The sequence below is a fragment of the Phalaenopsis equestris genome, unplaced genomic scaffold, assembly GCF_001263595.1.
Source record: "Phalaenopsis equestris unplaced genomic scaffold, ASM126359v1 Scaffold216494, whole genome shotgun sequence".
Classification (NCBI taxonomy): Eukaryota; Viridiplantae; Streptophyta; class Magnoliopsida; order Asparagales; family Orchidaceae; genus Phalaenopsis; species Phalaenopsis equestris.
Window position 1 is genome coordinate 115,123 of NW_018235111.1, and position 22,373 is coordinate 137,495.

The following is a 22,373-nucleotide window of genomic DNA, read 5'->3' on the forward strand; positions in this document are numbered from 1 at the left end:
TTGTGTGTTTTTCTTTCAGGTTCAATCAAATGGATGAAAAATAGGGAAGGGGAGAAAAAGGATCAAATTTGGAGCAAAAATGAAGAAGGGACAAAAATGAACTTAGGCGCCTAAGCGCCCAAGACTGGTGCTTACCCACCCGTTAAACAAAGAGAGCCACTCCTAAGCGCCAGGTACCCTGCACTTAAGTGCCAGAAGTAGTTATTTGATGATTCATTGAATTTGGATAAAATTTTAAAGAGGTGCTTGAGGCAACCCTTATTAAAAAAATGAGAAATCGTTAATGGACATAAAAATTCATTCAATTGGCTTTTAGAATGAAGCAACTTCTAGAAAATTCATTGAAAGTAGACACATTTTGAAGAGACACCAAGGCACCTCTTAGATTTTTATTAAAGAAGACTTGGATCATCAGGGGAAGAGGCCAATCATCAATCATAATCCATCCATCCAGAGTAACCACCATATGCTGCCGGCGGCAGCTACCTTTTTTTTATTTATTTTGAGTTTTAGTTTGTATTGTGATTGAAGGAAGAGATTCAAAGGAGCTTCAAGACATTTGATGGAGAAAATTTGAGATAATTATTTATCTTTTTGACTACATTTGGTTTTAATTTAGACTTCTTATTTGAGTACATGATTTTTACTTTCAAAATTAAGTATGGTTGTGTTTTCTCCATGAATTCTGAGTAGTTATCTTTATCTTTTTCATTAAAATGATAAGTTATTAAGATTAAAATGATAAGTTATTAATTAAAATGATAAGTTATTAAGTATTTGAGAGAAGTTGTGTTAAGTATTTGATTTTAATGTTGGAAGAAGTTGTGATTCTTTTAAACCTTGTAATTTATTTACTTCTTGATTTGACCAATTAAGATGTTAATACCTGTTATGAGAACATGTAACATCTGAGATGGTATTGTCTCAATCAACAAATGGTAAATGGTAAGACAAATGGTAAGAATCACATTTTATTTCATGGACGAGAATGTAGTTCATGTGGTTGAGTGCAAATAAATAGGAAAATAAAGTTTGAAGAGTGTAGCATTAGAGGACTTTAGAGTAACAGGCTAAAGCTCCCGATTTGATTTATAGCTTTAGGTTTTGATACGAGATGTTAGCCTCCTAAGGTGGAGAGAGAAGACGGAACTCTAGAGTGAGAGCTAGTATCTTTCTTACCTAACCAGTCTTCGAGACGATTCAAACTATCGATTAGTCAATGTTCTTTATAGCATCTATAGTAAGAGTAATGAATAGTATTGCTCATGTTTGGCCCAACACAGTTAGAATACTTCCACAACAGAATTCCTATCCTTGTTACTGATTCATGATAAAGAAAATATATTTTATTCATATTGCCTTCATCTTGCAAGTATTTAGTTAAGTTAGTTAGTTGCTTACTTTATTTTAAAATTATTAAAAATTACAAAAAAGAATCAAACTTTCATTCCTATTTTAGTATCTAGAGTTTAAGTAAGAATATTTTGCTAAGTAGAATTTTGTTATCTAATTTATCCTGTTTTGTAAGTTGCATATTGTAGTTTTCCTTATGGGGTTGATATTTGAGGCTTAATCAAAAAGTCTTATATTACTTGATAATTATACATATAATTGTGTAGTAACTCATATTTAAATATTATAACTATTTTCTTATTTGCTTCGAAATTAAGAACTTACCTAGTTTTTGCTTGATATCATGTTTTTGACTTTGTTGTAAAGTAAGAATCATTATTAAGGAAATTAAGCATATAATCGCATACATCGCAATTTGACATCTATAAAGAGAATCGGGATCAATCATCTGCATCATAAAAATGATGGTTGTACACTTTTTTATTGCTAATCAATTGCTAATTTTAAGCGATTAATTCATTGGTTATTAGAAAATGACAACTACTGATGGTTCCCTTGTGCTTTTTGAGTTTTTCAAAAGTAATAATCAATGTTTGTCAGAAGGTTGTTTGAAAAACAAAGTCATCGGAAGTCCCGTCGATTTAAAAATTATCAAAAAGGTTTTAGCTATGACATTGACACATTTGATAACCCATTGAAAATCTAATAACCAACAGATAAATTGCTCATAACTGACGGACTGAGACTGTAAAACATTGATAACATTCCCATAGTGCACTTTCACTAATATCATTTGGGGAAATTCTCCTCACAAAATAATGTCAACTATAATATTGATTAGTTGGAGTTCTATGGGACGGTTCCCTGAAGGTGATCCATGATACCCCCAAAATGGAATCCTTTAGGAGAGATGAAATCTACTATTTAGATGAATAGCCAGTGCATGGGTATACCAATAATTTTTATGTAAATAATACTCAACTTATACTTTGAGAATGTACTTCTCTTATAAGGAAGATTAATAATAGTTTGATATTCATCATTCTCTTGTTTTTTTCATTGATTCCTTTAAAAAGGATAAATAATCATCAAACTACTATGTATGATAGATATTCTCCTTTATAGTTTAATGCTTTGAGACTATCCGAAAAACCTAATAAACTCAGCCCTCTCAAATCAATATGACAACACTAGCTACAGTTAGCTTGGTATGTTCCATTTAGCCTAGCCACCAGCTCAAGTTGACTAGTTCAGCTTTGCTCATAGGCTAGCTCCACATAGTCAACTGGGTCAACTTTGTTTAGCTTGGCCATAAACTCTAGTCTTTCTGACCAGCTCCAGCCGGTTAGGCGAGTTTTAGTTGGGCATAACAGAGATAGTTGGCCCGACCAACTCCATTTAGCTCAGGCATCATCTCCCCTCGACATCTCCAGCTAACTGCATAAGACTAGGGAAAATTATCATTTTATAATTATCTTTCTCATATAAATATTGGAGCATTGTTTCTAATTAGGAGGGAAATAAATCTAATAGATTTTTAATCACCATCTCTCTCTTTATCTCTCCTTCACGCTTAGGTATGATTCATAGAGAATCATAGATTCAACATCTTAAAAGTCAAACATATACATCAAAAACATGTCTGCATCAATCTTAATAAGATCTAAAGGTCTAAAAGGGAAGACTATGATGAAGACAGACCCACTACTATGAGATCATGAGAGTCACCCAATCAAACGAGCCAAAACTACCTGACCAAACTCGACTGACCTAAAGGTGAACAAGAAGATGATCAAATAATCCAAGCATGAGTTATCTAATTGAAAAGGAGATGAAAGAGCATTCAAGCCAATTGCTATTAGAAAGCCGATTTGATTCCATAACGTACCTCTAAGTAGACACCATTTAATGGAAGATCCAATTCCATAAAATATTTTCAAGCATTCAATGGAGACTCAAATGGTTCCTCAATAAATATTAATGATTTTCAACTATAATGGATCAGTCGATCGGATCACAACGACCAAGCTTAGCTGGTCGAGTCGACCTTATCGACCCGAAGTCAATTATGCTTAGCCATCCGAGCCAGAAGGTAGTCACATGAAAAACACATACATGTAAAAACTTTGTTTGACTTGGCGAGGTCCGTTCAGCTCGGCCAGCTATAGTCGGCCTAGCTAGCTCGATTTGAGCCAACCAACAACTTAAATTAACTCAGCTAGATCAGGTCTATTCGACACAACCACCAACTCCATTCGCCCCTGCTAGCTCTGGTCAGCCAAGCTAGCTCTAATTTGGTTCACAGACTTGGTAGACAAGCTCCATTCAAACCAGCTAACTCCATTCGACACGACGAGCTCCATTTGGCCCTACCACAAACTCTATTTGACCAGATGAGCTCCAATTAACCATCTATAGTCGGCCAAAAAATTGCTTTCCTGCCAAAGTTCTTCCAAAAGAGTTTATCCAAGGGAAGATAAGGCATGAATGAGTGAAATTGAGAAACAAGAAAAACTCTAAAAGGAAAATCTCTTAGGACCCTCCTATTTGTTTTTCTACAGCATTTTTTATTTTTCTTATTTCTTCAATTCACCCATAACACTTGGAGAACTTGCCTCTCAAGAGTAAGTTTCTAAGAAAAAATGATGTTTTTTTTTTAATTTTTGGACCCTACTCGGCTTAAAAGCTGAATGCTAGGAACGAATTTGGAGAAGGTTTTTCCAAAAAAAGAAACTCAACCAAGAAAAGAATGAAATTAATTAACTAAGGGTAGAAGAGCATGAGATCTTTGCCAAGGTAAAGTTTAAAAATTAATGTGACTACTCACTATAGGAGAATTATGTCGCCCTTGGGAAACATAATCTCAATTTAATAGAACTGCTTACATTTTTTTTTAAGCGAGTTATGTTAAAAGGAAATAATAAACCTAGTGAATAAAAAAGGGGACTCTTTCCAATTATTACACTTGGGGAATTATCCTCACATAACTAATTCCTATAATAGCGATAAGATGGGGATCTTTGGGACTGCTCCCTAAAAGTGATCATAATGCCCCCATGATGGAATCCATTAGTAGAGCCAAGAGCTCCCAAGTAGATGAAATCACCACCTAAATATCCCTCATTTTTACTTAAATAGCTTTTCAACTTATAAAAGAGCACACACTTGTCTTATATAGAGGAACAATTACTTTTTGTTTAATATTCATCATTCTCTTATTCTTTTAGATACATTTCAAAATGATAAAAAATCCTATAAAAATACACATGAAAGCAATTCTCATTTGTAGTTTAAGGCACTGAGGTTGTCCGAGGAATTTGATGAATTTGGCCCTCTCCAGTCAACCCAATTAAACCAGCTCCTCTCGATTACGCCAGCTCCATTTGGCTCGGCTCCTAGCTCCAGTCGGTCATTCTAGCTAGCTTTATTAGGTCATGTTAGCTTCGTTTGATCATGCTAACTCAGTTTGGGTTGACCAACTCTATTCGGCCCAGTCAGCTCCAGTTGGCCAAACTACCAACTCCATTTGTTCTTGCCACCAGCTCTAGTTGGCACGGCAAGCTCCAATCTGCCCAGCCAGCTCTAGTCGTCTTGGCTAGCTTTATTCAGCCTGACCAGTTCCATTTGGCTTGACCACTAGCTCTAGTCTACCCCACCCAGCTAACTTTGTTTTGCCAGCCACCAGCTCGAGCCAGCCATCTTCACCTGACTGAATAAAACTAGGGGCATAATTGATCATTTTATAATAATAATTCTCCCATAAATAAGGAAGCAATATTTTAATTGTTGGAGGAAAAAAATTAATAAATTATTCATTATTATGTCTTTATCTCTATATCTCCTTTGCCCGCTCTATTCCTTGGTTGTGTTTCACGGACAATCTCGCAATTCAAGAGTGAATATCAGCGATTACATTTGAGATAACAACGTATTTAAATTAGATTTGTATATCTAAATGCCCTTTTATTTTTTATATTTATATTACAAGTATTTCTTATATAAAATTAAAAAAAAATCTCAATTTTAATACCCAAAAGTGAAATACACATTTTCATATATAAGTGAATGGTATATATTTAAAGAAATGAAATTTAGGTTTTAGATTTGTAAATACATAATAATTGAGTAGAACGTACACATGTGAATGTTCCTTATTTCAGATAGTCATTATAAAAATAGTGATTGAATTTTTCTAAATTTATGACTCAAGATCTGTATATTTATTCCAAGAAAAAAAAAAGAGCAAACGAAATAAAATCTAATTGAAACTAAAGTGCATTAAAATTTTTTTGAAATCATTCAATTTTGTATATATAAAAAAAAACTCAAAAGATTATCCTTTTCTACGATCTGAATTAAAATAAGTCAATATAAACCATTGATAGTAGAAACGATGAATAATGGTTCAAACCACTAAGTTGCTGAAAGAGGCGACTCGTGGCCAGGAGTCTAGCGAACGAGTGATCGTGTTCGAAGCATGTTAGGTTGTGAGTTTGTATGGGTCCTAATGGCTGACAGGTAGGTTGTGGCTAGTATTAGCTTGGCTAAGATTGCCAACAATGAATTATAATGAATATTGTGTGATGGCAAGGAGTTTATTTAAAAGAAATAGAATGATTTTTTAAATTTTCCAAAAAAAAAAAACCTAGAAAGTGAGTTTTGACTTAACTAAAATTTCTCATTTTATTACCTTTTAGTCTAATCAAATGCAAAACAACTGAAATTCCCCCATTCTAGTGCAAAATCCTCTAATGACAATAAACAAACAACTCCTTAGAATAAGTAGATAAAACTAATATTTATTAATTAATTTAAATTTAATCTTTTAAATTGTATTTTGACAACATCAAATATAATGAATAAATTCTGGTGACAACTTCTCCCAAATTTCGAATCTTGTACTTTATGCTTTTTATGGTTATGCATTGCCGTCAACATAATATCAGTCCAGAGAAATTAGGATAACGAACTATCGCAGCGTATTATAAGTTCCACCGTTTACTGACCCGAGCAGGGAGCAAGGCACTGGTTTTAATAAGATAAAAAAAAAAACAGCAATTTTCTTATTACTTTATTTTTTTCGAAATATTTAGTAGAATCACAGTTAATGAAAGAATAAATATCATTGAACTTTATTTCCTCAAATGAAATTAGTTAGGAATGATGTAAACACTAATTCATATTATTTATTTATAATTTAATTTATTTGAGTTTCTTAAAATAACAAACATTATAGAGATCATTCCCTCCACATCATCCACGTACTCTCGAGTTAATTCACTCCCTCCACCATTTGTTCGACACTTCACATATTTCAACGCCTTTATATTCCGACATTCGTTGGATGCATTTCTGCAGCATGAGATCGACCAAACGCTTTCTGGATATGGAAAACAAAATGCCAGATTCGTTCTGACGGCGACATCGCTGTTACTTAAAAATCGTAATCATGAAGTTTCCTGCGACTGAATGAATGCAGTGTACAATTTTACCTTTCCTAGCTAATTAATTAAATCTAAGGAAAAATGGTCGGACTGATTGAATTATAGATAGCATGATGCATTTCTCTTATAAAACCCCCCACCTCCCTGGCTTCTTCATGATTCCTATGGTCCAACAATCAAATAAACATGGATTCATTTCACATTCTAATGTACATTTTGCTCATCCTCTCCACGCTCCTCTATCTGCTAATAAGAAAGCAGAGCAACACTAACAAGAGTCTGCAACGGAAGCTTCCCCTGCCTCCGGGTTCCATGGGCTGGCCCTACGTCGGCGAGACCTTCCAGCTCTATTCTCAGGATCCCAACGTCTTCTTCCCCTCCAGGCAGAAAAGGTCGATCTGCAACAAAAAAAGAAGCTAATAAGCCGTAATTATTTTCTAAGATTTTGATCTGGAATTTGTTCAGGTATGGCGAGATTTTTAAGACGCATTTGCTGGGGTGCCCGTGCGTTATGCTGGCGAGTCCAGACGCGGCGAGGTTTGTACTTGTGAGCAAAGCTCATCTTTTCAGGCCAACGTACCCGCGCAGCAAGGAGAGGGTGATTGGGCGATGGGCGATTTTCTTTCACCAGGGTGGCTACCACGCCATTGTCAGGAAGCTCGTGCAGAGTTCTCTCTCGCCGGAATCTGTCCGCCGACTTGTGCCGCATATTGATGTCATCGCCGGCGCCATGCTCCGCTGCTGGGATGGTCGTGTGCTCAGCACCTTCCACGCTGTGAAAGAGGTTAATTAATTGTTTCTATAGGATTTATACTTAAATGTACCGTGAAATGCAACTCTTAATCCTAAATATGGTACTTTAATTCGAGAAGGAATTTATTTTAGAAACTTGGGATAAAATTCACATAAGAAATTTCTATAAAATCTTAGAATGTAAGAAATTCATTTGATGCGTATGAGGCAAAAATTTTTTGGGTAACGCAAATAATATTAGTGGAAATTTAAAAAAATTTGCATATATTAAGTTTTGGGATGCTCCAATATGAGCATTATCCGGAGAAAATTTTTCGTATATCATCCGATGAATTATGTTCGGACAACGAACGCGTTATACTGACAAGATTTTTTCTTTCCTCAACGGTGTATCGCGTCCTTCGTTCGGACGTAGCTCAAGTCCGGATAATATAGGCAAAATCTTTTGGATGTGTCATTGTCAACGTGATTACTATTTAGCATGGTATAATCGGTATAATCTGCTTCTTTATTTTCATAATTGAATATCACACATAACATTTTCTCCAATCACTAATGCCCACTTTTATGCAAAGTTTTTAAAAAAATAAGCTAAATGATAAAATTACAAATTATGTACTTAACTTAATATTTTTTTATAAAATAGTTTTTAAGCCACCGAGCCTTTCACTTAGAAGCATAAATCTCCAAATAGATAATGTCACAAGCTTCCATAAGTAAAATCTGCAATAAGTTTCTTATGCACGGCATTTCACTAATAAAAATAGATTGCATCTGTGCTTTTCGTCAATTATCTAATAAATTTTTAGGTGAATAAAAAGTTTTTGGGGCATGTACCATACATAGCACTGTTCTTTTATACTTGAAGATCATTTTATATTTATAGCACCTAAATCCTAAAAATCACATATAAAATATTATTATTCTATCTTTTAAAAAGTGAAATATAACATGAATAAGGTGGCATATACATACAAGTACAAATTGAAGTTTATGTCTTCATATGTTAATACAAAAAACTGAGTGGTATGCATGTAAATCTTCCAAATATATTTCTATAAATATTATCATTAACCTTTTTCCCTCCACGAGATTGTCCTGATGCTGATTTCTCCACCAACTGGTAATCATTTTGCAGATGTCTTTTGACGTCGGCATCCTCATAATCTTTGGCGACCAATTGAGCGAGCAGAGGAAGAATGAAATCAAAAGAAATTACTCCATTGTTGACAAGGGCTATAACTCTTTTGCCACCAACATTCCCAGAACAGCTTACAGCAACGCCATTAAGGTTCGTGCAGAACTTAACAATAATATTTTATCATTTAAACTCGTTCTGTTTTGAAATTTATCATTCAGGCGAGGAAGAGACTTAAGGAGATACTTAGAGAGATAATGGAAGAGAGAAGAGAAGAAAAGACAGCAGAGAAGGATCATCTGCTGTCATGTTTTTTGGAGTGGAAGAACGACCAGGGAGAGCGGCTAAGCGACGATCAGATCTCCGATAACATATTCGGTGTTCTTTATGCAGCGCAGGATACTACTGCAAGTGTCATTACCTGGTTGATCAAGTACCTTCATGACGATCCAAAGCTTCTGGACGCAGTAAAGGTACAGAGATTACGAAAAGTCCACCTGCACGTGTGTATAATCGGCAACTAGTTCGTGCTACATGATTAGCATTACTCATTTAATTTTGAAACTGAAACCTAAATAGCATATGGTGAATCAAATCAAGTCACAACAACCTAACAGGTTCGGTTCAATTCGGTTTAGGTTTATTTTATGTTTGATTAATAGATGAATTTGTAGAAATTGCTATTCAATTTAGAATTGATTTGATTAAGTTTTTAAAAGATTTTAAATGTTTAGTAGGATTTGATTTGAAATTTTGTATAATTTAAAGAATTGTTGAAGTATTTATTCAAGTTAAGAGAAGCAAAATCAATGAGGGCTATTGGCTTCAGCTTAATTAATCGGACGACTAATATGTAATAAATTTTTTTAATGGAATTTGAAATTTCATATCATGTATCTATTGATTTAATTTGATTTTTTAGACAAAATTAACCCAATAAAGAATAAGATAAATTTTCAAAATTAAGTAATTTAAAAATTAAAAGTAAATCGTTCGATTTAGAATTTTGGATTTAATATTTTTTTCACACCAAAAAATTTGCTGAGCAGAAGGAAAAAAATATAGGACATGTTCATACATTATTATTTGAGAATAAGTAGATATTTAATCGAAATTAATGCTCACCTTCAAAATTAGAGAATGTTTTAAAACAAAATTATAAATATTAAGAAATCTTGGTACAATTTTTTTTGGGGCAGGAAGGCGAGCTGTTCAATGTTAGAAAATATATAAAATTTATATTAAGAAAATAATTAACTCAATTATAATTTTCTATTTATGTTTAAACATTTTTAATTTTGAATATTCGTGACTTTTTGTCATCTCATCTTTGTCCAAATCATATTATTTTACATTAAACATAATTTTCTTGGTTTGCAGAACGAACAGATGGCAATTTATGAGTCGACTGGATGTGGAAGCCAGCAATTGACCTGGGCCCACACGAGGAATATGCCTTTTACTAAAAGAGTACGTGAGAAAATTACTATCAAGTCATTAGATAGCCGTCTCTTTCATTATGTATGCAATTGAGAGTAATATTTATTTGTACTCCTCTTTTTGTCTTAGGTTATATCCGAGAGCTTGAGGATGGCAAGCATCATTTCCTTCACTTATAGGGAGGCCGTGACGGATGTAGAGTATAAGGGTAATAATAATATAGTTATCAATGCCATTTTCCAAAAGTGCATGACAATATAAAGAGTAATATGAAAAATAAACTGACATGCAATGTTTTCGTTCCTAATTGAAGCGGGATATAAATGGCCCTAGCTCAATATATTAAAAACTACTTTTCCACATTGCTAAAGAAGTAGATAAGTAGGAAAATATGAAAAATTAGAATCGAAATTGATTTATTGTTAATGGTGTATGATTAAAGTATATTTTCGTACAACTAAAATATGTAATTGAAGTACTATTCACTGTTTTTGTAGAAGTTTTCAATATGTGACTACAGAAGTTTCTTTTTGGAGATTAAAATCACTGATAAAAGTTTCACGTGATGCAGGATATCTAATTCCCAAGGGATGGAAAGTGATGCCTTTGTTCCGGAATATTCATCACAACTCGAAATATTTTCCAGAACCACAGAGCTTCGATCCTTGTAGATTTATGGTATTGCCCCTCTATTCCATTCATTATATATATATATATCACTTCATCCAGTGTTGAATCATTCATCATGAATGTAGCATACTCATCATGATATATATATATATATATATATTCCTTAGCTGTGCTAATCTTCTTAATGGCAAAAAAGTAATAATTAATGGTTTTCATTCATGCAGGCTTCTCCCAAGCCAAATACCTTCTTGCCCTTCGGAAACGGGGTACATTCATGCCCGGGGAACGAGCTAGCCAGAATTGAGATGTTAGTCGTCATCCACCACTTGGTAACCAAATTTAGGTGCGTTCATATGAAAATTTATGCTTTTTAATACACGCTAGATTTAAAAAAAAAATTATAGCAATACGGTATCCAATTTGTACTGTAATTTTCGTTTGGAGAACAGGATTTTATTTTATAAAACAAATGTTTTATCCGATGTCGTGTATATTTTTAAATATGATAATTAAATTCCCTTAAATATCTAATAAAGAAATTATCAGATTAGTCTTTTTCAAAGTTCTTATCAGAAAAAAATACTATCTGATATTTTATTTTATGTGCAGGCAAGCAAAAATTTTGACGCATAATTTTTATAATGCCTCGTAAATAAATTTTATTTGGGGTTCTTGTGCACATAGTAGCGTTTATTTTAAGAATGTCTTTTGTGCCATCTTCAATAAATATTTTTTCCAGTAATTAAGAAAAAAATTATTCACAGACAAAAAATTGATAAAGTTTAAAATAAAATATTTGCAAATCCTAAGAAAAAATGTTTGTTTTGCTTCTTTACATAAATATATAATTCGCTTCAAATACCAACTTTCCTTTTTCCTAAAAAGATGGGTAATAAACAGCATAAATATGCACTCAATAGTTGATTTTCGCAGTAGACTGAAGTGTTTTTTTGTTGATGCAGGTTTGAGGTGGTGGGATCTCGAAGCGAGGTGGAGTACAGCCCATTCCCCATTCCGAGTCAGGGCCTCCAGGTCCGCCTTTGGAGCACCGAGCGCGCCACCGGCGTCGCCGAACAGAGACCCGCAAGTGTTTGACGAAATGCCCAGTATTGTGCCGTGCATAAAATTATCGCATGCACGTTTTATATTTTATTTTTATTTTCTTAACTTTTAGTTCGTAAGATGAGAATTCCTGCGCTTCAATGGTTGTAAAATGGATGGAGAGGGCGGTAGAGAGGGTGTAAGACATTATCAGCTTTTCATTTATTGCAACTCTCTCGAGCAAGTAATGAGAATTAGTTGGCCTCCTTCAAACTTCTTCTCTCCCATGCGACCTTTCTCAGGGGAATTTTTTAAAAACATACCATTTAAAAATAGATATTGGCAGGAAGGAAATCATCTAGTGCAGATTTGTGTGTAGCTTATACTGACTCAGACTATGCATATGATATTGATAGGCTGAGAATTACGATTGAATATTTTGTTCACATTGGCAGGAGGTCCAGTCAGTTGGAGGTTTGTTCTTTATTCTACTGTTGCCTTGTCTATTACGGAGGCTGAGTACATGACATTCATGGAGGCAATGAAGGGAGCAACATAAGCTCCTTGTGAAACACCAAGACAACATCAACTCTATTCTTCAGATACCTTAGAATACTTTTCACTATCTCTCAATGACTCCTTTTTGAATCATTCATGAACCTGCTCACAACACTATCTGTTTGTACAATATCTTATCTAGTACAAACCATAACATACATCAAACTATCCACTGCACTAGCATAAGGAACCGATCACATGTCGTTATTTTCTTGATCATCTTCAAGACACTGATCTAAACTCAACTGAAAGTGAGATGTAATGGGTACACTCACCGCCTTGATTGATTCATTAACCCCAAATTTCTTCATCATTTTTAAATATAAGCACCTTACGAAAACAAAACTTTTCTAACTACCTCCCCCCTTAGAATCTCCATGTTAAGAATTTTGCGAGCTTCAACCAAGTCATTTATTTCGAAATATTTGGATAGTTGATTCTTCATCCTGTCAACCTCAACCTAACCAGTAGATGTAATTAAAATATAATCAACATATAGAGGAAAGTAAATGAACTAATTGTTGGCTAACTTTTTAAACTATCCACAATGAACTTACTGGTTTTTTGTGTGCTTTTGTCCCCTCTTGAATTAATCAACTTTCTTTTACCACTACCGTTGTGACTGCTTCAACCTATACTTAGGTTTATCCAGATTGCAAACAAAGTCTTTTGATGCTCTATATTTAGACGGCTGCAACATATAGATCCCTTGCAATTCTTCGTGTTGGAATGAAGTCAACATCAAGATGTCTTAAGATCAAATTGTATTGTGCTGCAAGTGCTAAAAAAATATGAATTATGGGATGGTTGACCAATGAAGAGAACACCTTATCTCAATCAATCTCTTCTCAATACACAAAATCATTTGCCACTAATATTGCCTTGTACTACACAACAACTCTATGAAATCCTTCATTCTTTGCAAATAATCATTTGCATTCGATGACTGTTTTAATAAAACTTCACATTTTTAAAACAGTTATAAAAAAATATTATAATTAAGTGGGCCTTTCGATACAATCAAATAGAATATTATAAAAAATATGGTCCAAATTATATTCAGCAGTTAGTGTGAATAAATAAAATGATATGAAAAATAAATAATAAAACTTCACACTAGAGGTACTAAGTAAGTATATATATCGTTCCAAGTAATATATGATTTTCTTTAAAAATTCCAATATCGATCCCACGAGGAAAGTTGGACTCTTTTAAATTGGCTTGCCAAACTAAAAAGAAAATTCTATTGAAATTGCAGGTTAAATAAAAATGAAATGATTGCAACGGTTAAGAATAAATTAAACAAATAGAATTAACTATAATTGACAATTTAATAAAAGTAAGCTAACGAGATTGAATTGTATGAAAAGTTCTTTCTCCTTGCAATGAGATATTAATTTATGTAGGATTTTAATGATTAAAAATATGATAATGTATTGTGACAAATATAAGCATTCCTATTCTTCACTCCCTCCGGGTGCTAGCAAAGAACATTAGCTAATTTAGAGTTCTTCATGAGCTTGTGTAGAAATGTTGAGTAGATTTTGACCTCCCACCTCCAGATTACTCATTGTACCCTCTCTATAAAAACTACTATGAATTCTTACGATCCAAACTCTAAACCGATATGGAAAAAGAATCTATTCTATCACCCTAGAAATATCAATTCTACGTCCATCAAAACTTATCTCCCTTTTTTATTTACACTCTCCCTTAGGTTTCTCAACAAATTTTAATCTCACAAGTGACCAATTTGTAAAGTCAATAAAGAATCGGAGAAAATGTCATCACAATTTTTAAAAGTAAAAAAAGAAATCTTTAAATCATTCTCATCCCACAAGATTAAGGGTCTGTTTGGAGCAGCTGCAGCTGCCCTCTTTCAGAAAGCTATTGCAGGGAAGCTGCTGCGGGGAAACCGACTGTCTGTTTGTTGCAGCTATGTGAGAACAGCTGTTTCTGAAAAAAATGACCTTTCTGCCCCTCTTTAACAAAGCTGTTTAAAGTAGAATATAAAATAATTTTTATATTAAAAAAATTATTTCTTAAACAATAAATTTACATTAACAAATAATTAAGTAGTTTTAATAATTAAGAAAATTTATATTTTTATCAAAGAATTAAGAACATAAAAATATAGTTAAAATTTAATTAATTGATCATTAAATAACAATATATAAGTTCATTTAACTATGATTAATTTGAAATTAATGAATTAATCATTAATTATTAATAAATTTCAATCTAGGAAATTGCACTTAATTTACTTTTGGAATATATAATTTATTTTGTTCCAGCAATATGATATGAGATATTTACATATAATCGATATTATGACATGCAAGATACACATGCCTTCTTCAAAGTGACACTAACACAACGGTGGCACGCAGGATGCACATGCCTTCCAAGCTGCTTCATACCAGTGCAAGAAAATATGAAAAAAAGCATTACAATCTGGAAAATATAAAAAAAGCATTAAAATCCGGAAAGCAACAGCAAATGCAATCCCACCCTCCAAATAGTGTGGGAAAAATGACCTTATGGTGATGAATTGCCATTGAACATGTAAATGTTGTTCTGTTTAAAAGAAGAATTTAATAAAAGAAAAGTAGCCTTTATAAGCCTCAAAATACATACATTTCAACTAATAGATTTATTATTATTGACACCAAAATGTGATATAAAAGATTTGAATGGTAGAAATACAGAAATAAAATTTAGTTGTTTAGTACGTATACATCAAAAAAGGGTGTGCACTCATCCTATCAAGTCCTTACGGTCCAAAACAGAAGAACATGATGGATGCAAATTCACCACAAAGAGATCGTGAGGCTGGCCAAGCCGAACAAACCAAGCCGAAGGAGCCAATTCTAATAGGCCAAAGCCACCTGAGATAAAAAACAGACAAGAAAATGGCCAAGCGATCCAAGTATAAGCCATTCGATTGAAAATGAAACGGAATAGCATCCAAACCCTCAACTGCAAGAAAGCAAACTCGAATCAATAGCCTACCTCACAGTATCCAATGAAAAAGTTAGTTTCACAAAATACCATTAATCATCCAATGAAGGCCCAAAAACTCCTCACCATACTGGTTGATTAAGTCTCGTGAGGAAATTAACTGTAATAAAATTAAATTTAAAAAATTAACTTAAATAAAAATAATGGAAACCCTCGCCTACATTAATTGGATAATAAAAAGCTTTTGGTGTGTGTGTGCGCGAGCGCAAACATGCCAGTAAATATGCGCGCGCATGCTCTCGCACAGAGAGACTTACATACATACCAGTCAATTCTTATGTATTATACATTTAATAACTAAACTCCATTTTAATCAAACAGAATATATCCAACATGGAAGATGCGCCTACCTCAGCACATGAGTTGTCCAGACTGCTATAACCGCACTGCTTGAGAAGAGTAGATGTCTAAAAGACCCAAAATGATTGCCTTTGATGATGGATTTCACGGTCATGGCTTGCATATAAGGGACATTTACAAACATATGACACAATTCTTATCTATTCACATATATAAAACCAAAAATTTTGAATTACAGGCACGCCCCTTAAATTTTCAACATTAAATAAAAAATATCAAATTTCATAATCATGGCCTACATATATGGGACATTTACATACATACCACACAATTCTTTTTACATATATAAGATCAAAACATTAAAATTTATAACATCAAATAAAATATGCCAGTTTCACCATCATGGCTTATATATCTGGGACATTTACGTACAGTACAATTCTTGTGTCATATCTAACACCTAAACAGTCATATTTACATGCATACCACTTGACTTTTTAACATCAAATAAAAAAACCCTCAATTAGTTCCATTTTAAAAGTGAAGTACACAATTTTCATACATAGATTTATGACGCTGTGTTATAAGAGTAAATATCCAACATTGAGTGTTAGAATTACATACATACAACTCAATTCTTATTTATTTACATATCATAACACCAAAACTTCTGTGAAGTTACCACGCTTCATTCTTAGCCTGAGATAGTTGGTCCATCTCAGCGTACTACTCTTGCTAGTCTATGATCTCAGATTCAAGAGAAAATCAAGTATGAAATTACCATTGTTATTCGGAGATCAACTATAAGGGCATTGGTAGAAAAAGGAATCAATTAAAGTTGCATGAAGCTTTAACCAAAACAGCTCCAACTTAGAATATCGAGCATCTGATGAGCTATTAGCCCAAGGCTAGAAGTATCAAATTAGCAAACACATGAAGAGACAAAAGAATGACAGATGAATCTCTCCACACCAAATGAACCAGAAATTACAGACAACCAACATAATCAAATTTAGAATCAAATTTAGTGATTACTGATTGAACATAGATTGGATCAGATGATCAGAAATTTTTAACAGCCTAAATCACTAATTTTTATCAGCCTAAATCACTCAACCTCAGTACAACTAATTAATTTGCGAAGAAAAACATGAAAACTAAGAGAAAATAAGTGTCCAAAAAATTAGAATCAAGGTTAAATTGTAAATAAGATTTCCAATGGAAAAGCATGAATTACATACAATAAACTCTTATTTAGCAACTGCAGCATGAGTAGTTTCAATAATTGCTAATATATAGCAGGAAAAAGCTAATATAAATTGAAACTTATATAATGGAGAAATGGAAAGAACAAGCCATCTAATAGCAGTTGGGCTAGGCAAACAGCTGCGGAACAAACCAGTTGGGCTAGGCAAACAGCTGCGGAATAAGAATTAGTGCCTTTGGTGAGGTCCATGGAAAGCATGGGGGAGCTGAATGGAAACCCAGTAAACGGTTAACAAGACGAGCTGCTAGAGTAACAAATTTAACTCTAGGTAATGCAGGGTTACTCTCATGACAGCTAGAATAAAAAATCCAGCTCTAACTGAAGGTAAAGTTTAAGTGTTAGATATGTAAATACATAGAAATTGGGAGGTATTTATGTAAATGCCCCTACAAAAATAAAAACTTAATATTTTTTACATGGGACATTTACAAACATACCAAGCAATTCTTATGCATTTACATATATAATACAAAATATTCAAATTTACATGCACACGCCACTAAAATCTTGCACATCTAATAAAAAATGCCAGATTTCACCATCATATATTGGCACAGAAAAAGAAAAATTTACATGCCGACTCTTTTATTAGAACAAAACTTAACTAGGACTTACAAATATACACGGCTTATATTAACAGAAAAAAGGTAATTTACATGCCTACCACACTATTCTATATTTACACATTTAAAAGCTCCTTAAATTATGACAGTTGCTAAACACTAAAATTAGGGATAAATGTTGCAAATAAGCATAAATTTTCATAATTTCTTACTCCATACACAACATTTTTAGGATCTGTTAGCAAACATTTAAGCAGCCAACTAATTAGAAGTAGAGTAAAAAGTACTAGGAGTGACATGCAAGTGTTTTATATTCCAAACAAGGACTATCAAAACACCATTGATTGTGAGTGAAGAAACGGATTCCTTTGTTCGTTATTATTTTTTTTAATAAAGAGTACTAAAAGACTCCAATTTATTAAAAAATAACAAAAAATACAAAGTTTGGAAAAGGAACCCAACCTAAACCTATAAAATTCACACAAAAATAAGAAAGGTTCCTAATCCACAAAAATAAAAATAAAACTCACACTACACCCAAAACAACAAAAACAAAATCAAGAAGAAATACGAATGTAAAGGGAATCCATCATATCACCCCTAATACAACACTTAAGAATCTCCAGAAATTTATTAGAAAAAAAATAACACTTTGAGTCTGCATCCCTTGCTTAGTAGCACAATCAGTACATTTATTCCCTTCACGATGAATGAAAAGCCAACGAACCTACATATGTTCCAAATTTTAGTAGCAGGCCAACCCAACTTACCTTTAAGCTTGATTTTATCAGAACCCTGACAAATAGGAACTTTAGTTATACTAGCCAAATCCTCATTATTAACCAGCTTAGCAAGCTTATTAATATTCCAAACATTACCATTCCACATCTCCTGTACCTGTAAATTAACATCAAAAGGTCCTCCATAGCTATCAGCTAAAGGACCCAAACCAATCTAATTATCATACCAAAAACTACACTTTCCTGCACCAAGATCCCAATAAATAAAAGATTCAGTACAATTAGCCACCTTAAGCATGTTTTTCCAAACAAAAGAATCCTGTGTTTTACTATCCAAAGCCAAAGGATGCACATCTTTACAATATTTCAAATCCATCATTTTAGCCCAAAGGGACTTACCCTTACGGAATTAACTCATAAATTCATATAACTAAAAGGCATAGTATCCAAAAGAAAATGGAAACCAAGTCCATTTGCTAAAAGGTTTGCACATTGGTTTCCATCTCATCCAGTGAATCTTAATATCCTTACCAGCCCACAAAAAATTGTTAAAAATACCTTCCAGCTTCATACAAATAGAATAAGGCATCTTTATAAAACATAAAGCAAATAAAGGAACAGAAGTAAGGACACTTTTAAGTAACATCACCTTACCACCATAAGAAAGAAGAAGAATATCCCAAGACATAATCCTCCTCCTAATCTTATCATTAACATTCTTAAACAAATGCATTTTACAAATGCTTTTATTAAGAAAGTCTCCTTTAGCATATCTAGTAAAATCCTGAATCCAATTCTTTTAAGCAATAGTAATCTTTTTAGAACAGTAAAAATTACTCTTATTAGGATTGAAGATAAGCCCAAAAGCCTCTTGAAAATGCTACAAACCCTTCCAAAGATGCTTGATTGTACTTTTATTAGCACTAGTAAAATAATAAGATCATCAGCATAAGCTAAATGATTAATACCAGAACCACCTTTGTCATTATACCTCATATTAAGAAACTGATGAAAAAATTTATTAAGATACCTAGAAAGATAATCAAAAGCCAAAATAAAAAGAAATGGAGAAAGGGATCACTATGTTTGATACCTCTAGTAGAATTGAAAAAAACACATTTATTACCATTAATAAGAACATAATAAAAATTATTATCCATAATTCTTTTATTATATGTACTAGGAAAGAACAAAAACTTATCACCCATGTATTTCATATCACATGAAAAATAAATCCATTTTCTATTTAAAAATGAAGTGGCGATCCTAATGCATAGGTAGGATGGCATGTATGTGAAACATTTGATGTTTTGGGGTGAGATATTCAAATACAAATAAAAAGAGTGGTATGCATGTAAATCTACAAATCTACAAGCTTCGAAACCAATGATCATAGAATCTAAATAGAAACGATAAGCATTCAGCCATATAGCCCGATCATGGGCATTCAAGTTTCAAAATGGACCAGTAACCTTCAAAATAATCACAAGCATCAGCATAATATCTCAAATATTTGAGAAAGAATTACATTCAACATTTTGAAATAAATGACATAGCACCATGGCTAAGCTGATTATAAACCATCATCATTTACTAATCACATAATCCAGATTGGAAAACAAACTTTGATGCTCAAGAAAAACTAGAATGGCAAATTATTAAGGAAGATTTTTAAAATTTATTGACAAAAATGATAGATTATTTTAACTTCCAAGCTTGTTTTATCTCTTTTCACTCAGTGAATATAACAAGGAATGGTGCAGAAATTCCACTAGATAAAAGATAAGATCATATGGGGTGAGCAATAATCAACATTTGGAAGAGGATGAGCTTTGCCTTCGAACCATCACATAATTCTGAGTTGTCGTTTATGAGATTCAATTCAAAGCCTAGAGCTAAAGCTAAGTATGAAATAATAAAAATTTCAATGAACGCTAAGCTTATTACAACGAATTGCTTCATGTCCCAGAAAGCATCCATGGACAAATTGGGATTTAGGAGACCTATGCAAAGATATAAAATAAGAAAATTGTTTTCCAAGCTGAAAAGCTGGTATGTATTGTGAAAACAAGTAGAAGCCTCAAGTATGCCACCAATATGCACAAATAGTTGTGGTTAACCCACTCAATCTAAGAAACCATTGAACTTAGCCTTCCCAAGATAGCTTCTATAGATATTAAGCAAACATAACAAGGATAGGTAATGTGCATTGTATATGAAGCTAGGCTCGTTGTTTATTAACTAAGTGCTAAACAAATACAACTAAATTATATAAAATTTTATGCAAATAGGTTGGTAAACAATACTTGAATGTCCTCAGAGGGAGTTGCAACACAAACTTCTACAAAAATTTTACGCAAATAGGTTAGTGAACAATAGCTTATATATCCATACACCAAAAGGTATCTACAATTAAAAAATATCACAGTGCCTTGATGAATCTCAATTTAAAATAGTGATCATCAATAATTCCCTTCCAATTCTCTAAAATCAAAATTCTCGTGGCATCTCTGCAAAGCCCTAAATAACAAATGCACTAAAAACATGCTCAACAAGAGTGTGAAAGTGAGATAACAACTTAACTATTGGAGGTTTAATTAAGTATTTTAAGAACCATAAATCACATTAGTCAATTGAGCCTAGCCAAACTTTGGTTTGAGAACCCTTCTTTGATTATTATAGGATATTCGAACATTCTTAGTAAAGTCTAATCATCCATAAAGAGGTTTGGCTTCTCTTTTTAACACCCATGAATGAGAACATATTGGAACGAAATGTTGGCATAAAAAAACACCATTCTAAATAAATTCTTTTAGATTTGATAAAAATACAAAAGTTGGAGCAATAATTGCTTGGAAAGATCTGAAATCATTAAACTGAGAACCTATATGCGTCAAAGTTTAGATTTTTCATTATATTTACATCTTCCTGCATCACAAAACTTGACATCAAATTTCCATAATCTATAACTCTAATTGGAAACAACTCTAAAGATTCTGGAAAACCACAAATATTATCATCTATATTTACATGGACAACATTTACCAAATAGATGCATGCAGAAACATTTGGGCTAAGCTACAAGAACAGATACTTTGTATCAGTGGTACTCATCCATAGTAACTCCAGCAGCACCATTGTTCTTTATCTTTCCTATATAACACGAAAGAGGATAGTGTAACAGTACAGAAGATGTAGAATAATTACTCCTCCATTAGAAGTATAAATATGAGGATATGAGAAGACGGGTCAAAAAAAAAAAAACAAAGAAAAATGGAGTGCATGGATTACCGTGAATCTAGATGAAGGCTTCACAAATGCTTTGCCCATTGCCCCTTGAGCGCCATGCCTTCAACTTGGTAAGCCGATGACGCTGTACCAAAGATGAAGACCTCTAGGAATTCTTCCCAGCTCAGCATGCCGCCATCAGTTCTTTTACCGACAACCGACGCTATTGTCTATTTGGTTGATAAAGCAGTCGCGAGATAGTTTTGTAAGGTGAAGAGCAGTACAGTGAGGACTGGGAAGACGGAATTGATCACCGGAAGTATCATTTCAAGTCAAGCGGCAATGATGAAGCTACAAGTCAAGATGGGTAGAGGATTTTCTTTAAGGGCAGCCGGAACTTCTCTGCCCTTAAGGAAGTCCTAGATCATCGGGAAAGAGAAGGAAAAGAAAATGTGAAGCTGTGAAGCCCGGGTGAATAAGGTCGGGGGGAGAAGGGCATGCACGTAAAAGTAAAAAGGAAAAGCTCAGACCATGGGAGGGATCCGGCGGCCCGCGTTCGGCTATGCGATGTGGCTGGCCGTGATCAAACCGTCCCCTTAAACACGAACATTCGCTGGGGGACGCCGCGCCACATGAAATAAATACCCCCAAATGGGCCGTAATTGCCAATAGAGAAAGAAAGCAACCACACAAAATTCATGGAGAATAAAATAAAATAATCAAACAAAATTCATGGAGAATAAAATAAAATAATCAAATTTGTATTGAAATCTAACCCTTAGAAAAAAAAAAAATTTAAACACAACTGCAAAGTACCTTTTTCTTCTCTAACACAAATTCTGGAGTCTCCTTGAAGAATTCTCCAATCAGTTACTCTTACAATACAAAACACACTTG

At 33.4% G+C, this 22,373-nt stretch overlaps 2 protein-coding genes across 5 annotated transcripts; one reads left to right on the top strand and one right to left on the bottom strand.

Annotated features, from left to right (window-relative positions):
* Positions 1-6,725: 6,725 nt before the first annotated feature.
* LOC110037185 (abscisic acid 8'-hydroxylase 3-like) lies at positions 6,726-12,059 on the top strand. Its single transcript, XM_020741772.1, has 9 exons — positions 6,726-7,189; positions 7,263-7,581; positions 8,689-8,841; positions 8,910-9,161; positions 10,069-10,158; positions 10,258-10,336; positions 10,700-10,806; positions 10,983-11,101; positions 11,721-12,059. The coding sequence occupies exons 1-9, from the start codon at positions 6,984-6,986 to the stop codon at positions 11,851-11,853; spliced, it is 1,458 nt and encodes a 485-aa protein (XP_020597431.1). The 5' UTR covers positions 6,726-6,983; the 3' UTR covers positions 11,854-12,059.
* A 2,926-nt stretch (positions 12,060-14,985) lies between these two features.
* Positions 14,986-22,112, bottom strand: LOC110037186. 4 transcript variants are annotated; one of them, XR_002295302.1, is made up of 5 exons: positions 21,540-22,111; positions 21,294-21,401; positions 15,729-15,878; positions 15,409-15,478; positions 14,986-15,336 (listed from the first exon to the last, which is right to left on the bottom strand). XR_002295302.1 is itself a non-coding variant. In XM_020741773.1 (3 exons), exons 1-3 carry the CDS (start codon positions 21,576-21,578, stop codon positions 15,131-15,133), a joined length of 315 nt encoding a protein of 104 aa, XP_020597432.1. In that variant the 5' UTR covers positions 21,579-22,112; the 3' UTR covers positions 14,986-15,130. The 4 variants fall into 4 exon arrangements, 1 of the variants encoding a protein (XP_020597432.1); XM_020741773.1 differs by lacking the exons at positions 15,729-15,878; positions 21,294-21,401 and having other exon boundaries at positions 21,540-22,112; XR_002295301.1 differs by lacking the exons at positions 14,986-15,336; positions 15,409-15,478 and having other exon boundaries at positions 15,510-15,878; positions 21,540-22,105.
* Between the last annotated feature and the right edge of the window lie 261 nt (positions 22,113-22,373).

Excerpts from the sequence above, each read along its gene's own strand:
- LOC110037185 (XM_020741772.1), top strand. The coding sequence starts at position 6,984 with ATGGATTCATTTCACATTCTAATGTACATTTTGCTCATCCTCTCCACG. Across the intron at positions 7,582-8,688 it reads CCTTCCACGCTGTGAAAGAG|ATGTCTTTTGACGTCGGCAT; the intron begins GTTAATTAATTG and ends ATCATTTTGCAG. Across the intron at positions 10,337-10,699 it reads GACGGATGTAGAGTATAAGG|GATATCTAATTCCCAAGGGA; the intron begins GTAATAATAATA and ends CACGTGATGCAG.
- LOC110037186 (XM_020741773.1), bottom strand. The coding sequence starts at position 21,578 with ATGGGCAAAGCATTTGTGAAGCCTTCATCTAGATTCACG. Across the intron at positions 15,479-21,539 it reads AGCCTTCATCTAGATTCACG|TTAATTTCCTCACGAGACTT; the intron begins GTAATCCATGCA and ends ATTTTATTACAG. Across the intron at positions 15,337-15,408 it reads CCTTCATTGGATGATTAATG|TTGAGGGTTTGGATGCTATT; the intron begins GTATTTTGTGAA and ends GCTTTCTTGCAG.